This window comes from Alexandromys fortis, unplaced genomic scaffold, assembly GCF_014885135.2.
Source record: "Alexandromys fortis isolate MF-2015 unplaced genomic scaffold, M_Fortis_MF-2015_v1.1 scaffold_174, whole genome shotgun sequence".
NCBI lineage: Eukaryota > Metazoa > Chordata > Mammalia > Rodentia > Cricetidae > Alexandromys > Alexandromys fortis.
This window is the reverse complement of record NW_026068063.1, coordinates 3,036,086-3,056,275: the sequence shown is the minus strand read 5'-3', so window position 1 is coordinate 3,056,275 and position 20,190 is coordinate 3,036,086. Positions and strand designations below refer to the sequence as shown.

At 52.3% G+C, this 20,190-nt stretch overlaps 3 protein-coding genes across 9 annotated transcripts in view; 2 read left to right on the top strand and 1 right to left on the bottom strand.

Moving 5' to 3' along the window:
* Crhr1 (corticotropin releasing hormone receptor 1) overlaps nucleotides 1–1,669 on the top strand; it is a 42,804-nt gene extending 41,135 nt beyond the window's left edge. For 6 of the 7 annotated variants that reach the window (XM_050120427.1, XM_050120423.1, XM_050120422.1 and 3 more), the window contains 2 exons: nucleotides 35–76; nucleotides 534–1,669. In XM_050120427.1, coding sequence (XP_049976384.1) covers nucleotides 35–76; nucleotides 534–674 — 183 coding nt within the window. In that variant the 3' untranslated portion in view covers nucleotides 675–1,669. The remainder of the gene's footprint in view (nucleotides 1–34; nucleotides 77–533) is intronic. The other variant, XM_050120426.1, reaches the window with a different exon arrangement.
* The window catches only part of Nsf (N-ethylmaleimide sensitive factor, vesicle fusing ATPase), a 594,435-nt gene that overhangs the window by 349,461 nt on the left and 224,784 nt on the right, over nucleotides 1–20,190 (bottom strand). The gene's annotated exons all lie outside the window — the stretch shown is intronic.
* Sppl2c (signal peptide peptidase like 2C) lies at nucleotides 10,405–12,465 on the top strand. The gene has a single exon (XM_050120420.1). The coding sequence runs from the start codon at nucleotides 10,405–10,407 to the stop codon at nucleotides 12,463–12,465; it is 2,061 nt and encodes a 686-aa protein (XP_049976377.1).

The window sequence follows — 20,190 nt, the reverse complement described above, 5'->3', positions numbered from 1 at the left end:
CCCCACTTACCTCTGACCCCCCTCTTCCCTTTAGGGCTTCTTTGTGTCTGTGTTCTACTGTTTTCTGAACAGTGAGGTAAGGACCTACAGCCAGGACTGAGACTACCAAGACTGGGAACTGTCCCCTCAGATCTCTTCTGCCCTGGGTTCACTTCCCTCCCTCTTCCCGGGTCCCCATGGGTTGCTGCAGGGAACTTTGAGAAGCCCCTGTCCCTGTCTATCTGCATCTGTGAGGACAGATCCCCCTCCTACTTTAGGCACGGCATGGGTGGTGGCTAAAAGGTAGGGTCTCTGTCTTAGGAGTCGGGCAAGGTAGGGGTTCTGTATGGCAAAAGCCAGATGGCACCTTTATTAGACTAGAAAAGGGTGTCCTCTTCCTCGCTTGAGGAAACCGGCTCAACAAATAGCAAACCAATAGCAGTAATTATATGCATGCGGCCCCCTACTGTAGAGTCTGTCACTACACCTGAGCAGCTGCTCAGCTGAGCTAAGGGAGGGGCGTGTCCTGAGCCTGAGCTCTGATGTGCCCACAGGTCCGCTCTGCTATCCGGAAGAGGTGGCATCGGTGGCAGGACAAGCACTCCATCAGAGCACGTGTGGCCCGTGCCATGTCCATCCCCACCTCCCCCACCAGAGTCAGCTTCCACAGCATCAAGCAGTCCTCAGCAGTGTGAGCTACAGACCCAGCCAGAGCAGCCCCCAGAACCTGAGGCTGGGGCAATGATGGAAGCTCGCAGACAAGCCTGTCTGCAGAGTCGATTGGCCTTCCCGTTCCTACCCCTGGGCTGCAGAGCTGAGAGCCGGCCCAGTCATAGGCGATAGCTCACAGCACTGGGCTGGGCCCACAGCATCCGGCTGCCTGCTGCCCCTTCTTCTTGGAGAGGGGAAATGGAGACCGGGGGCTGGAAATCCTCAAGCAGTTTCATGGACGCTGTGAGAGCTGTCTTCTCCCAGAGCAGTTCACTGAAGATGGGCAGTCTTCAGCAGCTGTAGGGAGGCCGCTTGCTACCGCCGGGGCATCATGGGAAACTCTCTTCTGTGCCTGTGATGCCTCTGAGTCTTTGCTCGCTACTGAGAACCAATGCCACACGGTCCAGTCAGGAGAGCTGGAGAAAGCATCAGAAGTCTGGTGACTTCAGACAGCATTCCACAGCCGTGGGAGCCACTCCTGAGCCAGCAGAATGTCATCAGCACGGTGGCACTGCCCCGGGAAAGCCCTGCCTTGCTGCCTTGCACCCTTGGACGTTCACTGTCCTGCAGGCCAATCCAGCTTTCTGTCACTTACTCTCCGCAGCAACGGTCCCCTCGCCCCGAACTCCCACCTCCTGCCTATGGATGGCTTCTGATTTGTGACAAGATGGTGGTTGGGAAGGGGACTGAGTTGTTCATGACGGGGAATCAGAGTGGCCCAGCCTCTGAGGAAGTAGTGGCCCCTGGGTGCCTAGGCCACTGGCTTCATTGGCTGGCCTCTGCAATGTGCTCACGGACTGAGTGACGCAAGAAGGGCCCTCTGCTCAAGTTCCCTGAACTGGGACAGGTGGCTCCCGGGACAGCTAACTGACAGACCCCTTACTCCTGGGTATGGAATGGCCCAGCCCTAACTGTGTCAGAGGGCTGAGGAGCTACAGCAGGACTGAGGTGGGGGGGCGATATAAATAATATTTATCTTTTTAACTCCCTTTGTGAAGGCTTGCACTCTGCTGGGGCTGGGAGTAAGCCGAGGGGGCCCTCTGAGAAGTAGACGTCAGGGACTACTGCATGACCGGAAGCCTGGTCACACTCATGCCATCCAGGATGCGCCCTGGGGGCTGGTGGCAGGGTGTGAACTTCAGACGTGAAGATACAGGTGTGATCAAGGATGCTTAGTAAGAAACAGCTCCTGGTAAGGAGGTGGTGGTACCTGGAGAGAAGGGCCGTGGACAGTTGCCGTGGCCGGGACAGCCAGGTAACTGTAGTAATGAGCGGCAGAAGTGGGCCTCGGTTCGATGGAAGAGAAACAGGCAGCAGCTAGGGAGCCGAGCAGCCTACGGGGCTGGAGACTGCCCAGAAGCAGACATGAAGATGTGGTTGCCAGGGCCATCTCAAGGCAGGACCAGAGGTGGGAAGGCCAGGCAGGGAGAGAAAGGGAAAGATCAGACGGCATACACGCGCCATGGCAGGCGGCTGGAACGTTGGCTTACTGGGGAGCCTGGAGAACAAGGCATGGGAACTGAGTTGGGAGAGTTATCCACCTACTCCTGCTACCCACCGTTCATTGATTTGAGCTGCTCCCAAGGGACATCAGTTGCTCTGCACTGGCCACATCCGTGTGGCCACAGAGTTGTCCGGTGCAGCACACTGCAGGCCTCTGGAAGCCAGTAGGTGCCTTGTAGGCAGAGAGAAGACTGGTGGAATTCTCATGAGGGTCTCAGTGCCTCTAGGACATGCCCCTGAGTCTCTGGCCAGGGAGGAAGGTCGCCTATGCATGCACACACACACACACACACACACACACACACACGCACAATTGCATACATGGGTACGTGGCATGAGATGCCAGGAGCAGACTGAAATGGCTGTCACTGGAGAGCACCGCAGTTCCTGCTGAGCCGAAGGGGCTGATGGAGGAGGAAGAGGTGGATTCTTGAAGGGCACATGGGGTACCCTTCCCTGCCTATTACCCAAGCAGAAGTGTGCCCTTAAGTAGGGGCGGGCATGGGAGGCACAGAGAACAGCCAGACAGTAATGAACTTCTACATCGACTTAGGAGTTTGGGGTGGCCTAGGGAGGGCGAGGGACAGCCCTCCCAGATGCTACAGGGACCTACAGTGGCTAAAGTGTCAAACAGTCACACTGAGATGCTTCTCCACTCTTTTGTCTTTCAACCCGAGCAGAAGAGAGAGCAAGGTGTCGCACAGTGCGGCAGCATGGGTGTGTCCTAAGGAAACCGAAGGCTGAGGTCTCAGAGAAGCAGGGTGTGCCTGAGTGAGCGGGGATAGGTTGGATGAAGGGTGGGGCCTCCCGTCCCCGAGGCCGCTTGAGGAAAGTAGGAACACCAAGCAGGAGTAGCTGCAGGAGAGTGTGTGGTCCTGGCTTCAGGCAATGTCTGGGCAGGCACCTCACTGGACGTCGGGGGCCGTTCTTCTCCAAGGTTTGGGTGGGGAAAACTTCCTCTGGCTGTGAGTTGACACACATCACTACGTGGAAGGACCTGACAGTTGCCATCTGGAGTCACGGGCCCTCTTCAGCCCCAGAGCGGGCCTGTCCTTCATGTTCAAAAGAATGCTGTTCCATGTCATGCCTAGGGAACACAGTCTCCTGAGAGCTACCTTGCACAGGATCTCACTTCTCCTGAGGTTCTCTTGGTGGACACAAAACAGCAGTGGAAGGAGCCCCCGTCTTCCTGAGGGCATTACAGCCCCCACCATGGGATTCTGGTTCCCCAACAAGCCTCTGTGCTGGTGAGATATTTGCCTTAGGGCTGAGGTAGGATCAGCCAGATGAGGGTAAACCGCCTCCTGAGGAGGGAGGGACAGGGGTTGAGAATCCAGATAGTCATACACACCTTAACTGGGGCCCCTGTAGGTTGCTTTATAGCCTACTGCTAGTCTAACATGCTGTCTAATGTTAACTCAATGGGGAGTCAGCCCGTTTTGCAACAGATGGAGCCAAGGCTGAGGATGGAAGACCTGGCTGCACATCTGGGGGTCTTCCCTTCCCAGAGTCCTCCAGCCTTGGTTGGGAAGGCCACGACCCACAGAGTAGCCCTGGAGCAAGGGGACAATGGGACCAGCACAGGGTCTCAGACTGATTGCAACTGTGTTGTAAAATTGGCATCTTCAGTGGCTCACCCAATGTCCAGCTGCCAGGCCAGCTGGGGAGGAGGAATTGAGGCTGTGTGCTCAGGGTCTCTTCCCTTCTCTACTCCACTCATCCCCCTCCTTCAAATGAGGCTTCATTTCAAACTGTACAGCCCAGGTCACCAGAAGCCCCTGTCAGCCTTGTGTTCCCCATCCGGGATCCCCGCAGCTCCTGCAGAGGACTCCACTGGCCTCATCTCCTCCAGGTCCACCCCTGATTTCAAACTCACCTGTTCGGCAGCACCAGGCCCAGCAGGGGGAGGGAGCCTCTGCAGCAACCGTGATCCCAGTCCTTATTGTCAGTGGACACCAGGCCTCAGTCAGGGGTCACGCTGCTCTTCAGTCAACCCTGGGAAGCAGGTGCTGTCCTCCCGTTTGACAGATGAGAGAGTGGAGCCCAGAGAGGATAAGAGGCCTTCCTGAGAGTGGTCAGCAGTGACTTGCCCAGATGAGAACCCAGGCAGCCCCAGATGTTCCAGTGTGCCACCGTGCACCCCCAAGAGCCCATTGCAAGGTGACCCCTGTATCTCCTCCCTTTGGGGACATTCTTCAGCTTCCCAGTCAGCTGACAAGTAGTACTCAGAAATGAACTAGCAGAAAGATCCCACAACCTCCCAGTATCCCAGCCTGCCCCACCTCCACATTTGAGCATGGCCTCCCAGTCTGCTGCTAACACACCAACCCTGTAGATTCTGGAGCTCAGGGCGAAGAAAGACCTAGACCAGTCTTGAATTTTGCAAAGCTCTCCGCATTCAGGAAATAGTCATGTGATGAGTTCCAGACCTCGAGCCGTCTTCCTGTCCCTCTGTGGGGTCCTAGACAGACCCCTGATGCCCAGCCTTATTACCCCTGGACCAAGGCACCAGGCAGGGGCAGGGAAGCTGAAGAATATCCCAAATACCAAGCTAGGATGGACAAGGGGGTGTCCCTTCCTCAGCCTTCATTTCTAGGGTGATTGGGAGAATACGGAGTGTACAGGTCCAGATATGCTCCAGCTGGAAAAGTGTGGGCCATGAGCCAGGACAAGAGAGAGTCTAGGGTACCCAGTCCCTTCCCCGCCTTCTAGAGTCCCTGACGTAGGCTAAGACCCACTGCCCCCATCCACAGTCCTCGCTACCTTGATTTGGATTAAGATAAATATTCCAGCTGCCACCTAGTACCTAGGTCCCAATGGAAGGCAGACACTTTGTCTCAAACTACCCGGGGAGCCCTGAGATCCCAGATCCTAGCAGAGGGTAGCAGTGGGGTCAGACAACACTGCCGACCAAGAGCACACCCGGAAGGGCATAACTGGAGGTCATGGAGAGGTCTCTGCAGAAATACAACCTGGAGAGTAGCAGAAGGCCCAAGAGTCCCTGCTGCTCTGGCCACATACTCAAGAGGACAGTTCCAGGACTCGTGGACTGGTGGTCCTGGGGCATCAAAAAATGAAGAGGTCTCCCAGTGAGCCAGATAAAATGCACATGGAGTGAACGGTTCAGAGAATCTGAGAACCCAGGGCACCCCTCGCCTGAAGATCAGGCATGGAGGATGGTGGAATTAGCATTATGGTGTGTTCTCATATTCTCGATCTCACTGGGGCACCCACTGGCCAACAGAGTCCTGATGACCAGAATTAAGCTCACTCTGAGGCCAGAGCTACTGCAGCAAACTGAAGTCCTGGCTTCTAGATTTTTGTTTTTATTATGGTAAAATCCACATGCACATAAAAACTCACATCCCAACGTGAAAGTATATAATTCTGAGGTGTTGATATCATCTTAGCCTGCAAGTATGTTTCATTATTATATGTAAATAAAAACACACCCACGACACTATTTCCAGAAATTTTCATCATCCTGAGTGGAAACCCCATCCCTCCTCCTCCAGCCCTGGCCACAGTGAGTCTGATCTCAGTCCTTGTGGGTGGATCTCCAGAAGGAGGCTAACTCCTACGAGTCTTGCTATAACTGAAGAGGAATCTGCCAGCCTGCTTCCCATGTGGCTGCGCCACTCCGCATCCTCAGCAGCTGTGCAGAAGGCTCTAGCTTGTCAATGTCACCTGTGGCCAAGCTGATTGGTTGGTCTGTTGGTGTTGAGACAAGATTGCATGTAGCCCAGCTGCCCTCGAGTGTGGTATGAAGTCAAGGACAACTTTAAGCTTCTGATCCTCGTGCCTCCGCCTCCTGAATGCTGGGATTACAGGCATGCAGCACCGCACTTGGGTACTTGCAGTGCTGGGGTTTGAACCCAGGGCTTCGTGCATGCTAGGCAGGTACTCTATCAACTGAGAATGCATTGGTCTTGGTTTCTAAGACTCCCAGTGGGGAGCAGGACCTTAGTAAAGATCATAACCTTTGGTGAAGTCTGCCTGTCTGTCTGGTCAACATCTGTGTGCTTGGATCAAGAGCAGTGGTTCTCAACCTGAGTTGTGACCCTTTGGGGGTCAAATAACCCTTTCACAGGGGCTTCCTAAAATGTTCAGAAAACACAGATATTTCAGTTACAATTTGTAACAATAGCAAAATTACAGTTGTGAAGTAGCATGAAAGTAAGTTTATGGTCAGGGTCACCACAACATGAGGAACTGTATTAAAGGGTTGCAGCATTAGGAAGGTTGAGGACCACTGCTGTAGAGGGATGCACTCAGAAGTGGCATTGCCCCTGGTGGTGGCGGGGCATGCTTTTAATCCCAGGACTCAGGAGGCAGAAGCAGGTGGATATCTGTGAGTTTGAGGCCAGCCTAGTCTACAGAGCAAATTCCAAGACAGTCAAGGCTATACAATGAAATTCTGTCTCGAAAAATCAAAAACAAACAAAAAGGAAGTGACATCGTTACATGCTCTGACAACAGTTGTACTTGCTGAGCCTCCTCCCTTGCCCCAGTTCCCCTTAACAATGCATTTGCACCTCTCTGAAATAAAGGTCCCTCAGAAGGGACCAGCCCTCTCTGGGCTCTGCACACTTCACCAGCTGGTGGCAAGTCGCCAGTCAGTTGTGCTGGCTCCCAAATGTGTTTCTGACAGCTCATTTGTCATTGTAATTACTGTTTGTAATGTAATTAAATGTTATGTTAATGGACAAATCAGAAGTGCACAAACACAGGGAAATGCTTTTGATGATAATTCAGTTGGATGCTTTGAAAGGCAGTTATAAATGAGTCACCGAAAACCAAGCTGTCAAATATGGTGTCGGCGAGACAAATGTAAATAATTCGGGACAAGAAAAAGTCAGAATCTAAATGCGACCTGCTGGCCACTTTACAGTGCTCTTTAAAAATGGCCTCCACTTCAGAGGATCCAAGCTGGGTTCTGGAAAACACCTTTCATTCCCTCCCACTGGTGTGGAGCAAACTAGGCCTTCACAGGATAATCAAATTTGGAAAGAGTGGGCTGTAAGTCGTGGCGGCACGGACACAGACAGGGTGAGGACCACATGACAACAGTTGCAGCAGAGTGGAGTGATTCAGCCAGTGTGGCCCCAAGGCTGACTGGTCACCACCTAGGAAGAGGTAGGCAAAAATGCTACCAGACTCTCTACTGCTCTGGCTGCACAGTAAGTACAACAGGGAAGACGCTAACGCAACAGGCATTGACGTCTCATGGTTCTACAGCATCCAAGACTAAGGTACCCACTGATTCAGGTCCTGGAGATGGAAAGGGCCCCTCTCTCATTGCATCTTTGCAAGGCCAAAGAGATTATCTCTCCTGAGTCTCTTTAATAAGTCTTAGAACCTGATGAGAAGACTCCTGTCCTCTGGTCCCTTGTGGGCTGGGCTTCAGTGCACAGATTAAAGTGAGGGACATAAGGCTCCCATCTATAGCCCACTTACACCTTCCAGAATTAGGAGGGAATGTATTTCTGGCTGTGGTGGTGGGGGTAGCACGCATGTGCACACACGTGCGGGGGGGGGGGCAGGAGAGAGATATGGGGAGATGGGTGAGGTTATTATTGAAGTGAGGTCTGGCTCGGTAGCCCAAACTGGCCTTAAACTCACCATCTTCCTGCTGCCGGCTCCCTCGTGCCACAACTAGGTGTGCACCACCACACCTGGCTCCATTTCTAGTGGCTCCTTTTTAAGATTACACTTAATTTAGTTACTAAGAGGGTGGGTGTCCGTGTGCCAAGGTCAGAGGACAGCTTTCAAGCGCTGGTTCTTTTCCTTCTGCTATGTGGATCCTGGATTGAATTCAGGCAGGCCTGGCAGCAAGCTCTCTCACCTGCTGAGCCAACTCACTGGCCCCATCTCTGTTGCTTTTAGCCATGTGGTTCATATCATTATTTAGGGAAGTCCAAGCAATTAATGCAATGAATAAAATAGGTAGGAAACACGCCCCCACCACCATGTGTGTGTGTGTTGCATGTATGTAGCTGTCTCACTTTTCTATCACTGTGATCAAGCACCGTGACCGAAGGTATTTGTAAAAGGAAGGATTTGATTTGGTCTGTGGTTTCAGAGAGAGGCCCTGATGGCAGAGAGAAGGAACAGCTGAGAGCTCACATCCTGGCCCATGCCCACTGGGCAGTGGGCACTAGTCTTTTGACATCTCAAATTCTGCCCCCAGGAACACACCTCTTCCAACAAGTTCACACCTCCCAATCCTTCCCAAACAATTTCACCAACTGGGGCCAAATATTCAAATATATGAGCCTAAGAAGGGGAATTCTCATCCAAACCACCACCTTAGTGATGGTGGAGATGTGTGGCCACGGGGACACACGTGAAAATCAGACCAGGACAAATCAGGTACCTCCCCATATGGCATCCTAGCCAGTTCTTTTCAGAAAGAATCTGTCCTTGGACCTGTATCAGCCTAGGGAGTCCTAGCCTATCCCTTCCCTCTAATGCTGCAGTTATAGGCTCATACAGCCATGCCTGGCTCTGCATGTGGGTGCTAGGATCCAAACTCAGGCCCTCAGACTTGTAGAGCAAGCAATCTTATTCACTCAGCCATCTCCCTAGTTCTAAGTCACAGATTTTTTTTAAGGACTTTCCATTTCAATTGATTTTATCAATGAATCCACCCTCCCACCCAGTCCCCAGCATCACCACCTCCACAGTCCATGAGTGAATGCTATACACAGTGGTGACAGATGCTATCTGCAGTGATAACAGATGCTATGTGCTGTGATAACAGATGTTACATACAGTGATAGCGGATGGTATGTGTTGTGCTAACAGATGTTAAAGCATTGATAACAGATGTTACATGCAGTGATAACGGATGCTACATGCAGTGATAGAGGATGCTACGTGCATTGATAACAGATGCTACATGCAGTGATAACGGGTGCTACATGCAGTGACAATGGATGCTGTGTGCAGTGACAACGGATGCTGTGGTAGTGACAAGGGGTCAACCAGAGGCTCTGCCACTTAGCAACCTGACTGTGAGCCTGGTTCCTAAACTCAAGCAGGACCTTGGGAAAGTTCCCTAATTGCCCTGAACATCAATCCTGTGACTGTGAATCCAGTCACTCACTTGCCCATCCCACACACATTTCCTGAGCATTGCTTTCTATTCAAGAATCTTAGCACACTAAGCAGAGCAGATGGCCCCTGCCTTCACACACATGTCCACATGTAATATGCACACCGTCCTGGTTTGCTTTCTATTACTGTGATAAAACACTACGACCGAGAACAACTTAGGGGAGACAGGGTTTCTTTGGCTTACAGGTTACAGTCCATCACCAAGGCAAACCCCGGCAGGAACTCAAAGACAGAAGCTGAAGCAGAGGCCATGGAGGGGCACTGCTTGCTGGCTTGTTCCCCACAGTGTGCTCAGCCTGCTTTCTTATATCACTCAGAACCACTACCCTAAGGGTAGCATCACCCACAGTGGTCTGGGCCCTCCTGCATTAGTCATTAATCAAGAAAAATCCAGCAATGGCAGGCAGATCTCTGTGAGTTTGAGGTCAGCCTGGTCTGCATAGTGAGTTCCAGGACAGCCAGAGCTACATAGTGAGACCCTGTCTCAAAACAAAATAAGAAGAAAACGAAAGAAAATGCCCCCCCACACACACACACACTTACCTACAGGACGACCTGTTGGAGGTCTTTTCTCAATGTAGGTTCCTCTTCCCAGATAACTCTAGCTTGTGTCAAGCTGACAAAAATAACTAGCCAACACACGCGCGTGAGCACATGTGCACACACACACACACACACACACACACACACACACACACACACAGAAACCAGGCCAAAGAGGAGAGGCGACCTGAACTGCCTAGGCTATCTAGGAGGAAAGTTGAAACACTGTTTCTAGAATCTTGCCTGGGATCTCTGGACCCCCAATCCCACACTGACCATCTTGCCTGGTTTAGTCCTACTGGGGCCTGGGCAAAGATCTCAGATGAATGATCTCCCTACTGGCTCCAGGCTTGGGAACATAATCCTAAGAGGGGCCCGTGTCCCATAGCAGTGCCCGTCGTCACTTTATGACAAGTTAGGTGTGGCTCTGGTTTCCAAGACAAGTGGCCAAGCTACTCTGTAACAAAGAGCCACACCCTCCCCCCTGGCAGGGGGATAGAGCTGTGGGCAGCTGTCCCCTTGGGAGGACACAGTAGATGGCTGAGGAGGATGGCGTGCCTGGGTTCCCTCCTCCCTGTGGGCTTGCTCCTCCTCCTCCTCCTCAGCCCTGAGACCTGGGGAGAATACGGTGTGGTCCGCGTCGTGTCAAAGAACTGGAGCAAGGACTACTGTGTCCTGTATAGGTCCGACTACGTCACCCTGCCCCGGGACCTGCACCACGCCCCATTCCTGCCTCTGTACGACGGCACCAAGACACCATGGTGTCCAGATGAGGACTCCTTCCACCAGGGCCAGGACATCTCCCCCAGGCAGCAACCCTTTCACCAGACCGCTACCATGGTGATGCGTGGCAACTGCAGCTTCTATGCCAAGGGCTGGCTGGCTCAGAGCCAAGGTGTCCACGGGCTGCTCATTGTGAGCCGGGCTGGCGATCAACAGTGTTCAGACCCCATCTCAAAGCCCCAGGAGCCCAGCAAACCCCAGCCTGCTCTCACCACCCCAGTGGCTGTGCTCCGCTACACCGACATGCTGGACATCCTCAGTCACACTTACGGTGACACCAACGTCCGTGTGGCCATGTATGCTCCCCTAGAGCCCATCGTTGACTATAACATGGCAGTGATCTTCATACTGGCTGTGGGCACTGTTGCGGCAGGTGGCTACTGGGCTGGCCTGATGGAGGCAGACCGGCTGAAGAGGCGCCGGGCCCGAGGAGGAGGGGGCCTTGGTGGTCACAATCAGCCACGAGTAGTAAGAGCCCAGAGGTTCCAGAGGACCTGGGAAGAGGAAGACGACAACGATGTGCCTGTGGATTTCACACCAGCCATGACAGGCGCTGTGGTCACCATGTCCTGTTCCATCATGATTCTGCTCTACTTCTTCTACGACTGCTTTGTCTACGTCATGATTGGAATCTTTGGTCTGGGTGCCAGTACTGGCCTCTACAGCTGCCTGGCACCCATAGTCCACCACCTGCCCCTATGGCAAAACCAGCGGGCACTGCCTGGCCACCGGACTCATCTGAAGTTGCCATTACTACTGCTGGCAGGCCTGTGTGCCATGGTGACTCTTTTCTGGGTCGTCTACCGCAATGAGGACCGTTGGGCATGGCTCCTGCAGGACACCTTGGGTGTTGCCTACTGCCTTTTTGTCCTGAGGCGGGTGCGGCTGCCCACGCTCAAGAACTGCACCTCATTCCTGCTGGCCCTGCTGGCCTTCGATGTCTTCTTCGTCTTTGTCACGCCCCTCTTCACCAAGACCGGGGAGAGCATCATGGTGGAAGTCGCGTCAGGCCCGGCAGATTCTTCAAGCCATGAGAGGCTCCCCATGGTGCTCAAAGTGCCCCGGCTGAGATTCTCAGCCTTGACGTTGTGTGACCAGCCTTTCTCCATCCTTGGCTTTGGTGACATTGTTGTCCCTGGCTTCCTGGTGGCCTACTGTCATCGCTTTGATGTGCAAATCCACTCTCGCCAGGTCTACTATATTGCCTGTACGGTGGCCTATGCCATAGGCCTGCTGGTCACCTTCGTCGCCATGGTCCTCATGGAGATGGGCCAGCCTGCACTGCTGTACTTAGTGTCCAGTACCCTGCTCACCAGCCTTGCTGTGGCTGCCTGCCGCCAAGAGCTTACCCTTTTCTGGACTGGCCAGGGCAGAGCTAAGATACCTGCTGGGCCTGTGGCAGAGCCCTGCATTGCTTCTGGGGTAGGCTCCAAGCTCAAGCTGGAGGGTGTGGCAGATTCCCACAGAGCCAACAGGTTCGAGGAGGCCGCTGACCAAGACAGCAACCCTGAGGATGACATGTCAGAGATGGTCATCCTGTCGGAGGACGAAGCCACAAGTCCAGAGGGCCACAGTGAGAGCTCCGAGGGCTGGAGCGATGCCAACTTGGATCCTGATGAGCTGCCCCCTGGCTCCCCCATGGCCCTGGAGGAGCTGATGCCTCTGGCCATGTTGATACCACTGATCCCACCAATGCCACCCCCCTCAGAGTTGGGTCACATCCACACCCAGGCTCAGGCCCATGATGCCAGTCTGCCCTGGGTGGGGCTGCACAAGAGAAAGGGCTTGGAGGTGAAGAAGAGCCTGTCAACGCAAGCTCCCCTATGAACAGAGCTCCCTGGGACCGGGACCTCTCAAAGGGCTTCCGGAACACTGCACGACAAAGCTAGACAGGATAAGAGATCGGGCATTAGAGAAACTCCTATCTTCCTCTGGGGTCTCTTTGCTTGTTAAGACTGTAAGACAATAGTGGTGTAGAATACGCTATGCAAAGCTGGGAAGGTCCCTGTGGGCTTGTGCCCACAAATTGAGCAAAGGGGAAACTGAGGCTCAGGGAAGTCATGTGACTCAGGTCCACTCAAGATTTGTCCCTCCAGAGTTCCCTGGATAGCAACTTGCCCTTTCCCTGCCTGTCCAGCTCCTCAAGCCAAAACCCCCGACCCCTTACTCTGGCACACAGCCACCCATCGACCTTCTTCCATCTCCAACATCAGCACCCCATATGGCTTCTTGCTCCCTTCACTTCCTCTTCCTCCCTATTTGCATATGCTGTTCCCTCCCCTGGATGCCTTTCCTGTCACAGAAACACCCCAGCCCCAGGAAATCGTGAGGCTTCCTTCCAACCTTAGCTCACGTGGGTTTGCTGATCCCCCTCAGTTCAAGGCTCAGACATCAGCACTCAGCCCCATCCCTGAGACCTTGAACCTGCCCCTGCCGCACGTCTCCTGAGGTAGCAGGCACAGGGGGGAAGTACCCTGTCACCCGGAAGAGCAGGAGTAGAGAGTATAGGGCAGGCAACAACCTAAAGCCAGGAGCGCACACGGCCAGCTCCCACTGACTGCATAAGGAAAGGGTTCTGTAGGACTCAGAGGTGCCATCTGTATATAATGTGGCTTCTAGTACTGTATCCTCTGAAGCAGGGGCATGGACAAAATGACCTCCTTAGGACTCCACTCGGTTTTAGACCATGTGGTATATCTAAAAGCTGTTTGATTGGAGCAACTAGGCCATAGAGTGAGGGAGGGTCTTCTGAAAGAGGCCCTGTTGGGGGAGGGGGGCGGTGGTAATATCCCAAGAGACAGTGCTGCAAAGTCATTAGAGTCATAGAGCTGGAGACCTCAGCCCCACGCTGACTTAGAGTCTGTCACTTAGTGGAGACTGACCCACTCCGTGCTCAACTTGCTTATCTATAGTATGGGATGAGCCGTACACTCTTTGTGGGATTATCAATAGGTCTGAAAAGGTGTCTGTCTGGTGACCAGCACCCAGAGGGAGGACGAGCTACAGGCTTTCGTCCTTCCTTCATGAAGTGCTCAGGCCTTGTTCATATCCGTGTACCCGTTACTCTTTGGTTTTCTTGTCCTTTATAGTAGAGCTCAGCTTTGTGCGGGCGAGGGCTTTGTCCTCCTTGTTCATAGGTGTATTTCTGAGCCAAGGACAGAGATTGGAGTGTCATAGGTATTTGGCTTCTGTTTGCTGGATGAAGGAAGGAAAGAAGAGAGGAAGATAGGAGGGAGGGAGGGAGGGAGGGAGGGAGGGAGGGAGGGAGGGAGGGAGGGAGGGAGGGAGGGAGTTAGGCACCGATCTCATTTGAACTGTGGAGGACAGCATGTCTCCATAAAGAAAGACCCCATTGTCTAGGCCTTTTTCTTGGAGTTCGGTCAGAGCCCACAGCCATCTCAGAGCCCACCCCACTTTCAGGGAAGAAGCACCTCACAGCAAACAGTGGCTTCAGACACAGTGGACAGGATAGGGTGAAATGCCTGAGCCCTGACTCTGACCTGAGGTATTGGCAGACCCTCCCACTGCAGCCAGTGGCCATCTGGCTTGGACAGAGGGGCCGCCATAGGTCCTGGCTCATTCCCAGCCCAGGCAACCTCCCCACGGCTGGCCTACGTCACTGGACCCACAGGGCAGGCTGTACCCCTGCCAGGCCTGAAATGAAGGGCTGGAAAGAGTCCAGGCCTCAGCCCCCTCAGCCCTGAGTGGGAGGCAGGCAGGAGGCTTCCTCTCTGGGTCATGTGCGGCAGGAAGCACTGAAGATGCCAGCCACCACAGATGCAAGAGCCATGAGGCTGACACAGGCCTTCAAGGAGCAGAACCGTGAGGAGGGTCTGGTCAGGGCAACTAACCTTGCTTGTTTACCAGAGTCCGGGTGGGCAGAAGCCATTCATAGATCTGCTTAGTATGTGCTATTGGAACAGAGCCGTACCCATAGGGATTTGGAGAACAGGCCCACACTGGAGTTAACTCAGCATGCAGTGGTCACCAGTGTCCCAGGCACCCCAGTGCAGCCAAATCTCAGCTCCTCGGTGGGAAATCATTCCTCCCTGTGAAAACACAGCTCCCCTGGGGTCAACCCTCTATCCCCTCTCTCCCCAGGATGCCTTGGGGAAGTTTTTGTGTGAACAACCTAAGCTCCAGAACTCACTATGGACTCACTCTTTCTCTGCCCCCTGCCCTCACACGCAGGTGTCTCCCCAAACCCAGGCCTCTCCTCCTAGGACTCCTCTGAGCCCCATTCCTGGGGTCCCAAGCTCCGGCAAAGCAACCACTGCCTGAATGTGCAACTCATCTAAGTCCCTGCCTGCACCTGCTGAGCTGCTGGGCCCAGAAGGGCTGGGGAGGGGCAGGAGAGGCCCGGGGCCTGTTTTCTTTTCCTTTCTTTTCTATTTTTCTGTCAAAGAACTACCACAGCAACTCTGCCTACTGCAAGCAGGTCTAGGCAATGACTCCAAGTCGCTGTCGCTGTCTGTCGCAGCCTGGGATGTTTAAACAGAGACACAGAAACTCAGCTTCCTATCAGGTACTCAGCTGGGGACACATGTGAAAAGTAAGAGTTCCTGAGCCCAATGTTCTGATCTGTACTTCAGTGGGACCAGGTTTCTATGGGTTTGAAGGGTCCCACCTCTGCCTCAAGCTGAGTCTTGAAAATTGGGCCCTGGTCCCACCATGCAGGGTGAGAAGACATAGACAAAAGTTCAAGGTACAGAACCCAGGGCAGCATATATGTCCCACCATCTTCTCATAGATTTATGCCCCTGCCAGGGCCCTGGACCCACAAGTCCATCCCCCACACAGAGGTTCAGACTCCGCTAGACTTTACTGGTCAATCCTTAGGCAGGAGGAATTGAGTCAGCATCACCAATCCACCAGTAAGATTTATTCACGCCCTATACTCTAGAATATTCTGACACGAAAGCAAAGGTTAATTTTATCTGTTCATCATGTATTAGACCTGATACATCATACTCAAGAAAGTAGTCAAGAAAGCAGTCGTCATACTCCCCCTTGTTAGATGGACATAAAGTATCTTTACCCACTAAAAGGACAAAGTAGCATCACCTGGCCTGGCATTTGTGCTCAGTGTTAGGCCATCTAGGAATGAACAGAACCCTGTGCATGGCACAGCCAGAAATCTCAGTGCTGCAGTTGCCACTCTTGGATGGCGCTGTTTCTACCCAGAGACAACCTTCTATGTGCCTCCCCCCTCCCACTTTGCAAGTCAAACTTCCTAGGGATTGAACTAAGTAGCTGGACCAAGCCATATTCTTCCAGAGCAGCCTAGAGCTGGCAGACTCCACCTGGGTGCTGGAAAGACAAAGACACAGGAAACTGCATATGTACACACGCACCCAAGCATACATGAGCGCTAAACTATATTGCTTGAACAGACATGCACACACACACACACACACACACACACACACACGTAGCAAGTGCACATTTCTTAGTATACACTTTACTACACACACATACATACACACACAGAGTCTGACCTGCTCTCCTCAGAGCCAGTCCTCCCCCACTGGGCCTTTCCTAGTTCATGCAGTTGGAGGCTCTGAGGATATCTGTCTGAGCAGGTAGGAGGCACCAGTCCCTGGTACATGGAGAACAAGCTAATGGCTAGCCAAGAGTGGCCCTGGGGCTCAGCCCCTTGTGCTTTGCGTGGCCTCTAACAGTGGCCTTTACTCAGATTCTTGCTAGGCATGGGGGCAGGCCTGGGTGATGACCCTAGCTGCGTTCTGCTCCCACTTCTTTGGATGTGGGTTTCGGGCCCCGCTAGTCCTCTGCTTCCTGTATCGTCCAGCCTGTGGGACTTAAGGAGGATCCAAGACAAGAGCCTCAAGATATCAACCAAGGTTCCAGGTGGCCCACTCCCATGCCGAGGCTGCATCTGCTTCTCCCTGGGACCTCATTTAATCCCAATCAACACTCCATAGGCCTTGGACTTGATCCTTTTAAGGAGTTTGGTGACAGACTCCAGGGTCCCCAGCAGCGAGGGAGAGGAAATGAAAACTCAGAAAAAGCCAGGGCCTGCTGTAGTCAAACAACAGAAAAAGGACCGCACTCCAGGCTCCTGCCTCCCAGTCCAACACATGGAGTCAAATCCCATCCTCATCCTCCTAATTCTTTGGAAACATTCGCCTCCCCTGTCCCAGCAAAACTCTAGGCCCATTGCTCCCTTACCTCATTTCCCTCAGTAGATATGGACACCACCAGCTCTGTATTCCCAATGAGAAGTTTTTCACCTGATGAGGTATGGCTACGGAGCAAGGGAGAAAGCAGTTAGACCCGTCTCCCCGACCTGATCTTAAAGTCCGGCATCACTTTTGTTTACCGAGACTTTGAACAAGTGAACCTTCCCTGTGAGCCCACTTTGCCCTCTATAAAGTGGACCAATAATACCTACCTGTGCTTTGCTTAAGTTAAAGCATGCAGACACACAGCTGATACTTGCTAAACGCTTAGAACGGCTTAGTACGGCAGGTGGTGAGTTATACACCAGCCAAGTTAGCAGGTTTCCAAGACGGCACCCAGTTAGTTTACCCAGAATCCGCTTCCCTGGAGGCAGTGAGTGATGGTATGGGTGTCACTACTAGGAAGAGGCGTTGCTATGGGTTACCAGAACAACCAGACCATTGCTGCTGTTTTAGCCTTCAACCCTGATGATTGTGTGCTCCTGTGCTGCCACCTGCTGGTCAATATATGCATGTGCAGGTGCTGGAATAATATAAATAAGTCACTTTCCAGGGTTGTGGTGTCCCCAGTGGTCTATGATTGACCCTTTAGGATCTTATCTTTGTGAGGGAGTGAAAGCAGCCTGGGAAGGCATTGTGGTTCTGAGAGGAAGTAACTGCAGCGGGTAAAGGTGGGTAAAGACGATCCCTACTCCACACGTGGCTTGCCCGCCCACAGACCAGTGAGCCAGTGTTCTCAGGAGCAAAGGCTTCTCCACAAGGCCTGCCCTAGTGTGCGTACCTCCAAACTCACAAGAACTCATCAGCTGTGGTAGTTAATTCTGTTCCTAAACAAACTCCTCCCAGTGTGGCTGTTGTTTGAGACAGGTTCTGGCCTTGAACTGATGATTCTCCTGCCTCTGGAGATGAGAGCCCCCACGCAGTATTTTCAAGTGCATGCTCTATCTTTGTGTCTCTGGTTCAAGAATGCTCATTTGGGTGCCCCCCCCCATGTGAGAGTCTAGGAGAGCGAGCCCAAGCCTCACTCCCCGCCCCTCCTGGGATGACCCCACCCACCAAATGACTGGAGGGGGATTTCAAAATCATGGTGATCACAAAGGCCTTCCAGAACAAGAAAGAGAGAGAGAGAGAACAGCCTGCCCACGGACATTCAGCAAACCATCCCCTGGTACACAGGGTGCTCTTGCCTCGCCTCTCTAGGCCTGGTTCTCCAAAGCCGCTTGCACACCAACTTTGGAGAAATGGTTGTTCAAATACTTTACCCATTTTGAATCAGGTTACTGTAAGCTACAGTATCCGGCAATTTTTGTAAGATGGATCTAGTGTTTTTTTTTTTTTCCAAAGAACCAGGATGTGAAAGTCTTTAAGCTCCCAATGCATTTAGTAAGCTATTTCCCGAATCACATGTGCCAGCTTCTCCTCTCGTGAGCCAGAGCATGGAGGAGACGGAAATCGTCCCCAGCAGCTCCGCTAACCTGATATGACGGAAAGTTGTATCGGTCTCGGTTTATACATCTCGAAGTTCCTGTGAGGCTGGATGTCTACTTCCATACTCTGGTCTGTTAAGGGAACATTCTTCATTCTGGAGCTTAGAGTATCTGGTCAGTTACCGTCTCCTGCAAGTCCTACCCTGGAAAGCTCTTTGGGATCTGTCACAAGCATTGCCAAAGCCATAGATGGAAGAAAAAAGGGGGGAGGGCTAGAGAGAAGTTGGACCGCAGCTACTAAGTTACAGATGGTATCCTTTGGCACTGAGGGTAGCGACATTAATAATAGACTGCGTATTTCCAAATAGCAAGAAGAATCTTCAAATGTTCTCTTCACGGTGAAATGATAACTGTTTGAGGTGGTAAGTATTCTATTAATCACTCAGCTCTGATCATGTTGCATGGTGCATGTGCCCCATTACATATCATACATTTTCACATCATATGCATGTATCCAGACACCAGACAGACCTCAAAGACATATGTAATTATGTGTTCCAATTTTGTAAAATATAAAGCCCAGACAAGTGTACTAGTGCACACCTTTAAGCCCAGCACTTGGGAGATGGAGGCAAGCAGATCTCTATGAGTTCAAGGCCAACCTGATCTACATAGCAAGCTCCAGGCCAGACATGACTATTGTAGTAATAACTTGTCTCAAAACAAACAATGTAAAGCCTGTTTCTAGATGCTGTCCCATTTCCTGGGCCATTAGGATCCTTGTTTAAAATAAAAAAATACAGCAAATGTCTATTATGCCCCTCCAATGCCTGCCCAGCAAGTCAGTCCCTGCCCCTCAGCCTGGGGTTTAAGGCCATCCAGGTTCCATCTCTTGCCCTGGCCAAACTTGCCTCCCAGGAGCCGCTGAAGCCCTGAGTCATTCTTACATGGGTCTTAGGCACTCACCCTGCCCATACCCATGCTCTGCAGTTCTGCTGGCCCAGAACTTCGTCCTGGTTCCCACACTGAATCTTCTCTGAGGCACCTCCAGTGCTTTGCAGTCCAGCTATGCCGGGTACTGTCCAAGGTCCTGGAGAGAAACTTGGGACCTGATCTACGACAGAGAGGGTCTCACCAAGGAAGGCAGGTAGGTGGGGTGGAGGGCACAGGTATGTCTCCCCTTTCTACTTACCTCTTCCTCTCCCCACCCCTCCTCTCCTCCTCCCATTCCTCCCTCTTTCATCACTCTCTTCTTTTCTCTCCAGGGTCTGGTAGCCCAGTGCACCCTCAAATTCTCTATGTAGCCAACTAAAGATGACCTTGAACTTTTATCTTCCTGCTTCTGCCTTTATTCCCTTTATTCTGGGATTACAGGTGTGCACCACCTCACTTGGCTGTGCTTGAACTCAGGACTTTGTGCATGCAAGCACTCAACCAACTGAATCACATCCCCAACCTTTTTATTTTATTATTTTTAAGGTGGGAGACTGTGCTGCCCAAGCTGGCCTCCAACATCTGGGCTCAAATCATCCTTCAGAACTCAGTTTCCCTAAGAGCTAGAACTAACAGCTATATGCCACCATATACGTCACAAGTGCACTCTGGGGCTGGAGAGATGGCTCAGCTGTTAAAGGCTAGGCTCACAAGTGAGTTCTGATAGGGACCCTTTGGAGGCTAGCTGTCGAGGCACAAAACTTGGAAGGAAATCGTGAGAAAGTATCCAATTTGAGGTTAACCTGAACTATGTAGCAAGAATCTTTAAAAGAAAAGTGTCAGGCCAGTGAGATGGCTCAGTTTACCACGCAAATCTGATTGCCTGAATTCCCCAGAGTTTATCCCAGAATTTACATGTTCTCCATGGTGCATGTGCCCCATTACACATCATACATACTCAATAATAGTAATAATAATAATTTAAAGATCAA